Source organism: Spermophilus citellus (assembly GCF_964194105.1).
Source record: "Spermophilus citellus genome assembly, chromosome: 2".
Classification (NCBI taxonomy): domain Eukaryota; kingdom Metazoa; phylum Chordata; class Mammalia; order Rodentia; family Sciuridae; genus Spermophilus; species Spermophilus citellus.
In genome coordinates, this window is record NC_138183.1 from 170,888,339 (window position 1) to 170,902,223 (window position 13,885).

Consider the following 13,885-nt stretch of genomic DNA (forward strand, 5'->3'; position numbering starts at 1 on the left):
GTAAACATAGGCAAAGAATATTCATTAGTATAAAAAACAGCAAAATCGCTCTGCCTCGGAGCTCAATTTGAAATTCTGCGGGGCCCAACGGCTCGCGGAGCGGCTACCCACAGCGAGAACTTCGGTGTGTGTGTTGCTGGTTGCTGCGCTCGTACCCGCGTGAAGGAGGTCGGGGGTCTCGATTCCCTGGGACTGCTTGGAGCGTCCGGCATGAGAAGAAGTGAGGGACTCTCAGAGGAGTCCATTGTATGTCTCCAGAAAGCCCTAAATCACCTTCGGGAAATATGGGAATTGATTGGAATTCCAGAGGACCAGAGGTTACAAAGAACTGAGGTTGTAAAGAAGCATATCAAGGATCTTCTGGATATGATGATTGCTGAAGAAGAGAGCCTGAAGGAAAGGCTTATAAAAAGCATATCCATCTGCCAAAAAGAGTTGAACACCCTGTGCAGTGAGTTACATGTTGAGCCATTTCAGGAAGAAGGAGAAACAACTATCTTGCAACTAGAAAAAGATTTGTGCACTCAGGTAGAATTGATGCGAAAACAGAAAAAGGAGAGAAAACAGGAACTGAAGCTACTTTAAGAACAAGATCAAGAATTGTGTGAAATTCTTTGCATGCCCCACTATGACATTGACAATACTTCTGTTCCCACTTTAGAAGAACTGAACCAGTTCAGACAACATGTGGCAACACTGAGGGAAACAAAGGCATCTAGGCGTGAAGAGTTTGTCAACATAAAGAGACAGATCATACTGTGTATGGAAGAATCAGATCACACACTGGAAACAAGCTTTGAAAGAGATGTGGTGTGTGAAGATGAAGATGCCTTTTGTTTGTCTTTGGAGAATATTGCAACACTACAAAAGTTGCTGCGGCAGCTGGAAATGCAAAACTCACAAAATGAAGCAGTGTGTGAGGGACTTCGTGCTCAAATCCGGGAACTCTGGGACAGGTTGCAGATACCTGAAGAAGAGAGAGAAGCTGTGGCAATGGTTATGACTGGGTCAAAAGCCAAGGTCGGGAAAGCGCTGCAATTAGAAGTGGATCGGCTCGAAGAACTGAAAATGCAAAACATGAAGAAAGTGATTGAGGCAATTCGAGTAGAACTGGCTCGGTATTGGGACCAGTGTTTTTATAGCCAGGAGCAGAGACGAGCTTTTGCCCCTTACTATGCTGAGGACTACACAGAAAATCTGCTCCAATTACATGATGCTGAGATTGTGCGGTTAAGAAACTATTATGAAGTTCATAAAGAACTCTTTGAAGGTGTCCAGAAATGGGAAGAGAGCTGGAAGCTTTTCTTAGAGTTTGAGAGAAAAGCTTCAGATCCAAGTCGATTTGTAAACCGAGGAGGAAACCTTCTAAAAGAAGAAAAGCAGCGAGCCAAGCTCCAGAAAACACTCCCTAAGCTGGAAGAAGAGTTGAAGGCACAGATTAAAATGTGGGAACAGGAGCAGTCAAAAACATTTGAGGTGAATGGGCAGAAATTCATGGAGTATGTGGCAGAACAATGGGAGATGCATCGATTGGAGAAACAGAGAGCCAAGCAGGAAAGACAACTAAAGAACAAGAAGCAAACAGAGGCAGAGATGCTCTATGGCAGTGCTCCCCGGACACCCAGCAAGCGGCGAGTACTGGCTCCCAACACACCAGGCAAAGTGCGGAAGCTGAACACTAGTACCATGTCCAATGCCAGAGCCAATAGTAGCATTAGGCCCGTCTTTGGGGGGACAGTCTACCGCTCCCCTGTGTCTCGACTTCCTCCTTCTGGCAGCAAGCCAGTGGTCAGTTCCACTTGTTCTGGAAAGAAAACACCCCGTGCCGGTAGGCATGGAACCAACAAAGAGAACTTGGAGTTGAATGGCAGCATCCTGAATGGTGGGTACCCTGACTCGACCCCTCTCCAGCGCAACTTCAGCATTGATTCTGTTGCCAGCACCTATTCTGAGTTTGCGGATCCATCCCACTCTGACAGCTCCACTTTTGGGCTTCAGCGAGAACTTTCAAAGGCTTCCAAATCTGAAGCTAGTTCTCGAATCCTCAATTCAACCAATATCCACGCCTGAGAAACCCTGACCAGCCAGCCACTGTGGCTTCCTGTGCATAGATTGGACTTATTATACAGGGGTGGCTCTAGTTTTTCTTTAAATGCGCTTAAAACCCTGGACAGGTTCTGTTACCTTGGGCCTAATTTAAAGACATGAACAAGAGTGACAGATTGAAAGTCTGTTATGGGTTTAGTGAGTCCATAGAGAGTTGCTTTTATTTTTTGACTCAAGAAATATTTTAAAACTTAGTTTATAGCTGTAAGTACAAATATTGGCATCTGGGACCTAATTTCTTTCTCTACTCCAGGATTCTACTTTTCAAAGCACGATCACCTTTGTATAGAAAATGATTGACTAGGCCCAACCTTGGGGGATGAGAAATGAAGTAATTTTGGCATGTATACTTGTAATTAGCAATTAACATTGTTTTTTGTCTAGGGGTGTTCAGTTAATGATGTAGCTATGATAGCTTTGCTCTCACCAGAAGGCCTGTCCCCACCAATCAGGACAGCCTTCCTCCCAATGAGGATGTCTGTGTGTCAGCATTTGAGGTGGCCTGATACAGTGCCAAAGATGACAGAGAGGCTAGGAGCACCTTTGTTAAATTGTACAGTGTGTTATATATACAGTGCAATCCATTTATGTATGTATGTGAGTGACACACATGCTTTTCTGGACTGTTTCTTCAGAATTCTCTCTGTGTCCACTGTGCCCCCCTGTGCCCAAGTTCTTCTATCCCTGCAGCTGCCAGCCCAGTTGGGAGGCTGTCTGGGTAGGTTGGGTGATTTCTGTTGTGGAGTTGAGCAGCTTTGCACATGTCACCACTGGGGACGTTTTCCTGCTATAGCTTCCACAGATGAGGCTCCTTCTTTACCTACCCTCAACATCACTACTGCACTTCCCGGAGCACTATTATTTATTCTTATTGTCTGCCTGCGCCAGTACTACTGTTGACACATTAAATGGTTCTCAAAAGCTTACCAGTGTGGACTTGGTCTATAGGTGTAAGCCATGCTGTTAGTCATGTCCTGTTTTTAAAATATAAATATATTCTTAAAAATAAATTAAAATGTGTGTAGTTACCTTTCAAAAAAAAAAAAAAACCAGCAAATTGTTTAGTCTTTAAATAGTAACCAAAGAGTATTTTAGAAACCCAGAACAAAATTTCAAACAATGTGTTCTTTAAAAGGAAGCTAAATTCTACTTTGTTTAGAAATTCTAGTTTGTTTATTGTTATCCGTTTGTTCTGTAAAAAGAAGGTTATTTCTTGAGAGAGCAAGGAGAAACAATTTCTTTAAGATGGGAAAAATACTTCAATGCTGATGGGGAAAATTGCAATACAGAATATTTAATAAGAAAGAAGTAAAGGCTACAGGAACAATGACCTTGTGGGCACAACATTGGGAATCTAGGGCACAGGTAGAAGAGTTAACTGAAGGTATGGAAGTGCATGTGGCCATCGTGCTGAATTGGAATTGTACAAGTCCTCTTCTCACTTCTCCTATTTTTTTTTCATCTGTAAGAAAGGAAGAGAAGTTCTTAAATAACAATGAAGACCGGAGAACATTTCTTGCAAGTTTTATGATGAAGGAGAAATTATGAAGAGGCCACTAAGGAAAATTGGGAAATAAGTAGATTAGAGAAATACAGTATAATTGCTGAATGAATTGCAGAACCAATCTTAGGAAATATTGGATCTACCTGATGAGTAGTTCATTACAGTTTTCAAAATACACAGATATTTTTAAAAAGAAGTTGAAAAATACCTGGCTGTGTAATAGTTGTTGTAATTTTAGATATTCAGTAGAAGCATTTTCAACAAAAGCAATAGAGATGATATGCTTATAATTGGTGCCAAATTACAGGTAATTATCTATTGCAATGGATTTATCTCTGGTTTTTCAACACACTAAAGAAGTCTCTAATTCTGTTCATAAAGAACCTATCATTAAAAACAACCAAAACATCAACAATAATGAAGTGAATGACATAGTGTCTCTAATAATTCTTTAGATTAGGAAATTAATTTTTGTACTCCTCATAAATAAAACATAATGGATTATCAGTACATTGGACAGCTTCATTTTTTATTGCAAGCACTTAAATACATTTCAAGAGTTATATCTGACATCAGTGAAGCATTAGCTAAATGGTTCAGTAATTTGTATGTTGTATGAGAAAAATGATTTTAAAGCAAGGTGTTGGGTTAAGGAGTCAATCTAAATTAAAATTAAAATGTTAAGGAACAGCACAAAGATTGGACCTAAAATAAAACTTGCACTACACTATTTCTTGAACTTTTAAGATAATTTTCTGAGACAATGAATTCTCAACTTGTAAATAATTCATATATTATTTATTCATTCATTTAGTTATATTTCATATGAATCTAAGCAAACAACCAATGTTCTTGCAAAAAATAATAGTTTGGTTAAACATCTTAGTTCTTTCTTAATAAAAAACATATCAGGATTTGAGGAGATTAGTAAATATAGGTAAGTGTTCTTGTTTCTTGTCCACAAAGTTCTGTGACTACAAGAAAGCATGTTCTGATTTATTAATCCTAAGAATGGATTAATAGTCCAAAGAGTAATTAGTAAACATTCAAAATAGTTGAAAATTTTATTATCTTCTCTTCACCTCTAGTCTGACTGCAATATAATTGAAGAAGTGAGTAGCTTATTGTACTTCACATTGGTAGTTTTCAACTATAAAGTTAAGCAATATATGAATATTCCCTGAACTACAAGTCAAAACTACTTGAGCACATTTTATTGACTTCACATTTAGTAGAGCTTTAAAACATTTCAGTTTTGAGGGTTATGGAAATCAAATACTACAATGTGAGGATTAAAGGGAAGCTGTTAACTTAAATATTTTTATTTTATATTTGCAATGCTAGTGGGAACTCAGGGCCTTGTGCATACTAGACTAGTACTTTACTATTGATCTATACTCCTCAGCTTTAAGAAGTAGTTGTTTAAATAACCATGAAGATAACTTATAAAGTCTGAATGTGTTTTACTCAAAGCATCATATTTATACTTTTGTTAAAATTTATAAAGAATCTTTTTTTCCTTAAGAAAAAATTATTTCATAAATATGTACCAAGTTTGTGTGGAATAACTGCCCATGTGTAAATGTACTACAGTATCCCTTTAAAAAACATAGATATGAACAAGAGAGGTGTAATTACTTTTTTCAAATTATGTAACTAGGTCTCAAAGTAATCAAAATAGGTACCCAACCGTATATATAATTCTCAATAGAAGATTTAATAAAGCAAATGATAAAAATCAATATTACTTCAATAAATGCAAATTATATTTTCCAAAAATGGTTTAATAAAATAATGTACCAATAGAAATTTAAGTTTGAAACAGAAAGGTCCAAAGTGACTTAGGCTTGTACTGATGATGGATGATGACATATTTCTTAAACTCTTGCCCTCACACCTGCCCTGGGATCAGAAAGCATTATAATACACAGTTATTAAAGAATTGAATATAACACAATAATTGTAATGACTGCCCTTTCAGAAAACACAAAAAAATGCTCTACAGCACAAAACAGTTTTAGCATAGGTAACCTGCTCCTCTGAGTAATCTTACCTAAAGAACATTCTACATGTTTCATAGGTTAAACTTTATTTAAATAAAGAAATTGATATTCTAAGGCACAATTTGGCTTTTATCATAAAGACTCAAAGGTGGAAGATCTTAAAGTAGTGTCTGGTTAAGAAATCTTTTTTTGATTCCATTCCATATTACTACAGAAAAATGTATGATACAAAATAAGTATCTGTTAAATATATATTAGAATCTTGAGCATTTCAAAATATGTGATGGGCTAGTCTGAACCTAGGATAATAGTGACTGTATTTCAATCTTTCAGATATCTTTAAAGTATATGACCTATATGATGAATAAGGATTGCATATAAAACTAAAAAGAGCAGCTGTACCACCATGTAGAGGCAGAAAACATCATAACCCTCCAGTTACCCACAGGTAGAATCATATAGATCAAAATTTAACAATGTTTTCACTGTACAAGCTGCTTTTGTAAGCTTGTAGGTGCAGAAAGTAGGGAGGATGAAGTCTAAAGTAACCCAAGGAAAAGAAAATTGATGAAGGCAAATGAGGCCCAAACCAAACCAATAAAGGAAATAGAAAGCCAATGCCCAGTGTTAAAACAGAAACAGGAAGTCATAATTAAATTTAGAGAAAACTTGAAATAGAAAATAGACCAGAAGTTGTAGTCTCAAGAAAATGTTATTTTGAAAGGATAAATAAATAAATAAATATGGAAAGTGCTTCTTGTAGATATGGTAATGTTGAAAACAAAATTAAAATTGGAATGAGAAAATTAACAATCCTGCACAAACACAAAATCCATAATTCAGTCCAAACCTTGTCCTCCAATACCATCATAATACAAATTAGTAATCATGGGAACAGAAAATCCATCTCCAACAAGCATGGTTTCTAGTGCCTGCACTGATTTGGTAAAGGCCTCTCCAATTCAAGATAAATATACCTTATATTTAGTAGGTATTAAATTGTTGTTCTGGGTTCTCCAGAAGAATAGAATCAATGGAATATTCATACATATGTCTATGTATGTGTACATACATATATAGAATTGCCTTGTTGCCTCATGCAATTATGGAACCTGATGAAAGTCAACAATCTGTAGTTAGTTGTAGCTTGGACAAACTGGAGACCCAAGCAAACTGATAGTATAGGTTCTAGCCTGAATCCACAGCTATAAGGACCAGGAGAACTATAGTATAAATTTCAGTGTGAGTCCAAAGTCCTAAGAACAAGAATTGCTGAGGGTATAAATTCAAGTTCCAATTTCAAAACAGAATAAAAATACCCCATCTCAAAGTTATCCAGAGAAAAAAAAGATATTTCTCATTAAACTTTTTTTTTTTCTATTTATCCTTTTAACATATTGGATGAGGTCTGAACACTTTGGGAAAGGCAATCTGCTTTATTAAGTCTATCCATGTCTATGTTAATCTCATCCAGAAACCTTCATAGACACATGCAGAAATAACATTTAGTCCAACATCCCAATGCCACATCCAGTAGACACATAAAATTAACTATCACATATGATCTCCTTAGCAACTACCCTTATCTTTGTTATATTCCAGAATGCTAACTAGATTTCAAACTAAACCAGATGTATACTTGCTAAGATAGAAACAGTACTCAGGGAAAGAGCTTCAAGAATATGTTTTATTATGTAAGAACTTGAGCCTAAGTATCGCCATTGGCTTGAATTTTGTTCATAATTCACCAAATATCAATATCTATGGGTGATAACAGTCAGGGAACAGTTCACCTAGCTGAGGGGTCTATGTGTACATGACTGGCAAGGTAAGAGCAGCAGCCTAAGTGATCTGACCTACAATAATTTATGAAAATTATAATGAAACATGACCTTTTTAATGACAATGGAGGTGCAGCCAAAGAGAGTGTGTTTGGCGTCAATAATTAGAAGAAGACAAGTAAGAAGGAAAAGAAGAATGAGGGTCGTTGCTGTAGGAAAAATCACATCCTTGACTCAATTCCTGCAAATGCTTCACTTTTTGAACTGTGTGGCTATGAAATTGTGTAGTTTATGGGAGAATGGACCTTCACAATACATGCCATACTCATTTGTTATAATTAAATCCTCTTCAGTTCTCTTGAAAATACATTCACAAAGGCGAATGTATGCTCCAAAATGTAAATACTTAGACATATAGAAGACTCTGGGAGACAGTATCTAATTTGGCAGTGAGAGCCAAAGTATAAAATACCATCTCTCCTTAGGAGTAGGTAATACATAGAGTTCTGGCTAAAATTCAACTGGTGGTGGGTTCTCTTGATCTTCTGACATATCCAGTTGTCATATTCTTATTGCCTAAGTGTGCAAGTTGGATCAACACCCTAGCAGTTAAGAGTAATCCCATATGGTTTTTGGCTTAAGGACTAAGCACTATCACAGTGGAGATGGCCAAGTGTAAACCATTGAAACTGCCCTATCTTTATTCAAGGCGATTGGAATTGAATGTGTGTGTGTGTGTGTGTGTGTGTGTGTGTGTGTGCGCGCGCACGCATGTGTGTTTTCTTGAGGTTGATAAGATTAGTACCTCTGCCAGGACACACAGAACACTGGAGAACTGAGGCTCTTTTATCTCCATTTAATATTCTATAATGGCTATAAAGGATGGCTATTTTAAGATTTTAGTAGTTCCAACTAGAGATGTGTCTGAGATAATATCATTCCTACATTAAGTTAAAAAAATTCAACTATAACAAATAATCTATGATTTGAGAAGGTATTCTTTTACATTCTAATTTTTAAAAATTATAACAAGTTTTCATTAACATAGAACAAACAAAATAATCATAAATAAATTTTCCTATGCCTGGATTAACTATTTTTTCCTCTGCCATAATATGTGAAGAGAGCTAGACTATCTAGATATCTGTGGAACATCATATTGATCTATCACTTCAATAACAGTGATGACTGGACAAGATGTCCAAGTAGTACCTAGCACTTTGAAAGTTTTGGTAATAATGCAATTTTATCCAAAGGATAAAGTTTCTACTTCAGCATTATTCAAGAGCATTCTTAAATATTCATTCCAGATCACAAAAGTAATTGCTGAATCCTGATTCCTCTACCAGAAGGAAGGATGGTGCCTGGTGATAGTGTAGATTCTGAAAGCAACAAATTCCAGACATAGAAATATCACTTTGATCCATATGGGTGACATAAAAGCTCCCGCCTTTGATCATCAATTACAAGGGCAAAAGATTCTAAAGTGGGTTTCTAAACTCTCCGACGTTTGTGGTACAATATCATTTTTTTTCCAAAATAAATTATTCCTGGAAGTAACTAAAATATAGAGGAATGTCTATCAATATTTTAGTTATATGCAGAAGTGGATGTACCATATAAAATATCTCAGCAACACTTAAATGTATCCTCGACTGTCCTCCCCTGAGCCAGATCATCAAAATTCTCCTGGTAAATCCACTGTACCTAAGGGGAAGTGACAAAGACATCAGAATGAAAACAGAGACTAAAATATCTTGTTTTGAAAAACACATTAAAATATGTACTTTAAGATACAATGTGAGCATCTCTCCCAGGCCACAGTGGTGTCCGTGTATGTGAGCTGTCTTGAAGGTTAAGCTTCACTAGCTTCATGGTAGATCTCTCTTTGCTACTATCTTTTAGTTTTAAAAAATAATCTAATGCACTCAGAAAGTTTCTGTTTGTTATTTTCAAACAAAGCAAAAAGAAACATAACTTTGAGTAATGTTCCTCTTGGTAAGATTCACAAATAATAAATTACAGTTATCATTCTCCAATCAATATTTTAATTAATTTTAATTTTTAACTATTAGTAATGTGGTTTGAGGCAGAGAATTTACTGGTCTCCCAGAAATGTATATTACATGTTTATTATTTTGGTATTTCATTTTGTTTAGTTTGGCAAAACATCAGAAGTACAAATTTATCAAATTTCAGTAGGGCAAATAATTCATATAGAACAAATACCATAAATAAAATAAATTTTCAAGATAAATTAACATGGAACTAAATAAAAATGTATCATGGACAAATGCAAAAGACTATGAAATATCAAATGGAATGAATGTATGCCAACTTGTTTAACTCAATAAATAAATAACTAATGAAGCAATGTAGATAAGAACCTACATAACAGATCATTACAAAGATGCTAACAATAATGAATCTGGAATGAATCTTAAGTACATCTGAAGGATAAAAGGATCCTAAAATAAAATACAATTGGTTAGTACTTTAGCTAAGTACTCATAAAAAAAGATGATTATCAGAATAGTAAGAGTTCTGTATTAGAAACAGCTCCTCTCTTCTGCAGCCTAATAAATAAAAGACAAAATTGGAAGCAAGTATTTTGGTGTACTAATTTTAGAATTAAACTTACAAAGAGAAAATATAATACCAATACCTAATTTACATAACATTGGCCTCAATAAACTAACATCTACAATCTTGACTACATATCCATATTTGGAACAGTGGTGTATTAGTACTGCAACTATTTTATATCTCAAAACAAACAAAAACAAAACAAAACAAAACAAAAAATAAACCAAAAAAAAAAAAAAAACAGAAAACAGGATGATCCAGTAAAACATATGCATATGTGGTAGCTGTAGGACACATTTTCTTCATTATGGGCTGCCTGACAAATGTATTCTAGCCTACTTTACAAAGATAGATTGTCCGTGGATTGAATGAAATATTTTTGTATTTTTTAATGCCTATATGTATCTCTAATGAATTTGCAGGGAGAGAATAACTTTAAAGAAAAGATTGTTGTCTATGAAAAGCTGATGGTCTTTGTTCATGGGCAATTTAAATTTTGTGTTGATCTATGCTTTATTTTTGTTTTAAAACAAGAGAAACAACATCAAGTTCATGTTTTCATTTTAGTAAAACATTTTTCATAATTTCCTGGATTAGAAATGTGACTTCCTAATTGATCTCTCTGCTTCTGTGTAGTCTCATTGAAAAAGTGCTTCTTAAAACTAATCTCCACCCCTGACATCTGCACTACTTGATAAGAGTGTAGAGGGTCCAAGAATTCCAGGATGTCTAGATAATGTGCCCTCTCCCCAACATTCACAGACCTTCATGTACTCAAAGGCCATCAGCACTAATTACTTCCCAGTGAATGTCACTGAAAGCTCAGATCAACATGTAAGGACTTGATTACTGTAGTCCAAGGAATGGAGTGCTGCCCACTGACTGCTTAATGTCAAAATATTCTCTAGCAATCAGAAAAGCCATTTGATGCATCTAATCTTTGCACTCATCACAGAGACTGCCCACCTTCAATGATTGACTTACAAGGGGCTACACAGGCTCAGCGCCTTTACCTGTCAATATTCAGGAGACCCCTCCAATCCCAAGGCCTTGTAGAATTGCTTGCTATCCTGGTTGAAACTAGATTACGGGTCAACTTTTCTCCTTACACAGTCCAGAATTCTTTATCACTTTACAAATAATGTCCCAATAGCACTTATCAACAAAATTCCTGCAAGGTAATCTCTATTTTGGAAAGAACATGAGTTAAAGCTGTCAGTATTGTGTATAATCTTATCAAGCTGCTTCTAAAAATGAGATTTTTGAATTAGAATAATCTGTAGCCAGTTTACTGTCCCTCGCCAGTTTAGTAGTCATCTCCTTCCACTCTGCAGAGATGCAGTAGGTACATATTCATTAAGTGGTGAATTATGTAATTTACTTCTCTTCAATGTCATGTACTGCATTATCACTGAAAAGGTGAGTGTAGGGCAATATTTCAATAGGGATAAGGGATATAACCACATATGTTATTGTTCTATTTTGTTATGTACTGTTGTTAATCTCTTATGTGCCCAATTTATATATTAAACTTTATCCTAAGAATGTATGTATGGAGTGAAAACAGTATTGCAGGGCTCTGTACTATTTGTGATTTCAAGCATATACTGGGGGCTAGAAATCTATACTGCTGTGGATAAGGAAGGGGATACAGTACCTTATGAAATATTTACATTATCTTGATTTGTTTATCACAAAATTGATACTTACATAAATCAACTATTCCTTATTACATAAGAAAGAACAAATTGAAGACCCAAAGTGGACCCAAAGTAACTAAACCTAGCTTGTGATTAATAACTATTCACTGTTCAGTTTAAAAGTAATCAAGTGTTAACCATAAAATGCTGGAAACAAAGAATGGCCTTTCCAAATGTGGCAAATGTAGAAACTGAAGCAACTGTTGCCATGGCTACTGTGCACTCTTGCAAGTCTGCTAGGTCTTTAATACTTTAAAAGTTCCAGTAGCCAGGGAGGAATCATCCCTTCTGTTGTGCCATTACCTTACTGTCGGAATTAAAGGTGTTCACACATTTCCCAAACACACATTCTTCCTTTGCTTTTTCTCTGGAATTTGAAGCTATAAAATAACAAGCCTAGAATCCAGCACCTCTCTTTCAACTAGGCAGCAGCTGAAATCTGCAAATGAGATTTCTCCCATTCTGAAAGGACCACGTCCTAGTCATCCGTGGCATTTCTGACTTCGTTTCTAGAGCAACCAGAAACAGATTTTTCATTCTCAGCTATTTAATTTCATAATGTAGCAATTATATCTTTAAATTATAAATATAAAAAAGAATAGAAGTATAAATGCTGTAAATTCATTTAATTTTTCTGTTATATGTTCCTAAGGGAGTATGATTAATATGTCAGTGTACCATTTTTGTTTAGAAATTTGCAACTGAAGTAAATACTTGGTATTATCTATAAGCTAATTACATATGAAGATATTTATAAATGTATTTATATTTCTCTTTGATGATGGATCACATACATAATTTCAAGGTATTTTTAAATGCATGATAGTAGAAATTTTGGCTATTAATTTTATTAATTATAATAGTTCAGACTAGGGAGCAAATATAACAATATAGTAGTATATCCATCATATTTTAGCTATTATATCTGTAGCACATTTGCCATCACAAATTTTATATATATATATATATATATATATATATATATCTTTATATATCTTGGTAAAAAAACAGCATTTTACCATCAAATGTGATGTTAACTCTAGTTTTCCTAGATGTCTTTTATTATGTTTAATCAGTGGTTCTATTTTCCTAGTTTGCCTAATTTGCTGTTACTCCAAAATGAATGATGAACATTGCCAAATGATTCAATATAACTTTGGTTATATCTATCTATCTATCTATCTATCATCTATCCATCCATCCATTTTTTTAACTTGGTGACAGTAATTATTTTGCTATCTTAATGCTATGTCAATCTTGTACCTGCAATAATCTTGTATCTGCAATAAACAAATCTTGCTTATGATTAATTATAATTTCTATCATCATATCATCCTTGGGTTACATTTGCTACAGTTTGGTAAAAATTTTGTAGATGTGTTTTTAAATAGTTATCAGTCATTTTTCATTTTTCAGAAAATGCATTATCTAGGGAGTTTACCATACTGATGTTGACCTTATAGAATGTAGTTGGCATAATTATATTCCACAAATTCTAAGGTTTGCCACTCACTCTAGTCTTTATTATCTCTTTTATTGAGGGGAGAGAAGGGTATTTGCTTTTACATTATGTTTTGCTCTATTTTATTTATTTGTTGTTGTTTTTTTATGTGAAAACTTATCTATACTATAAATAGGTATGCTATAAATTTCTATTGTTTTAATCAAAACTCAAAAAAGGCTGAAATGTTTTATTTTTCTGTTCATTAAGTTTACAGTTCATTTTAAGTAATTACTTTACTCCTGACTTATTTAGAAGTGCATTATGTTATTTAGTTTTGAAACTTTTGGGAATGTTTCATGTATATGTCGGGAGCTACCACATAGGAGCTGAGCACCCTTAGGCTTGAGTGATGGAGTTGTGAAACTGGTTTCCTCTGCAGGTGGAAGCAGGTGGATCTCACCTCCATTAGGCAGGGGAATGAAGCTCTGGGAGTGGGTATCACCCAATGAGACTGGGCTACACACCCCATGAAACCCAATCCCTTGCCTCATTTGGGTGATATCTTTTGGAGTGTCTTCCCCTCAATAAATAGGGCTTCAGGTGTGCTCTCTTTTTTGTCTGCCTCTCATTTCCCTTGTGGGAGCTGGGGCTGAGGAGCCATCACTTAACCCCAAGAAAAAGGTATTTTCTCTGTTTCTGTGTGATTGTTCAGTGCCAACCCAATTCTCTTGGATTGACCCTGACTTATTTAGTGTGTCACG

General features: G+C 35.2%; 1 protein-coding gene across 1 annotated transcript; it reads left to right on the top strand.

The window, feature by feature from the left end:
• Positions 1 to 210: 210 nt before the first annotated feature.
• LOC308642909 (protein regulator of cytokinesis 1-like) lies at positions 211 to 2,070 on the top strand (the record flags this gene model as incomplete). Its single annotated transcript, XM_081282296.1, is given in 2 exon segments — positions 211 to 582; positions 586 to 2,070. Coding segments are annotated over 2 exon segments (1,857 nt in total).
• Positions 2,071 to 13,885: the final 11,815 nt, after the last annotated feature.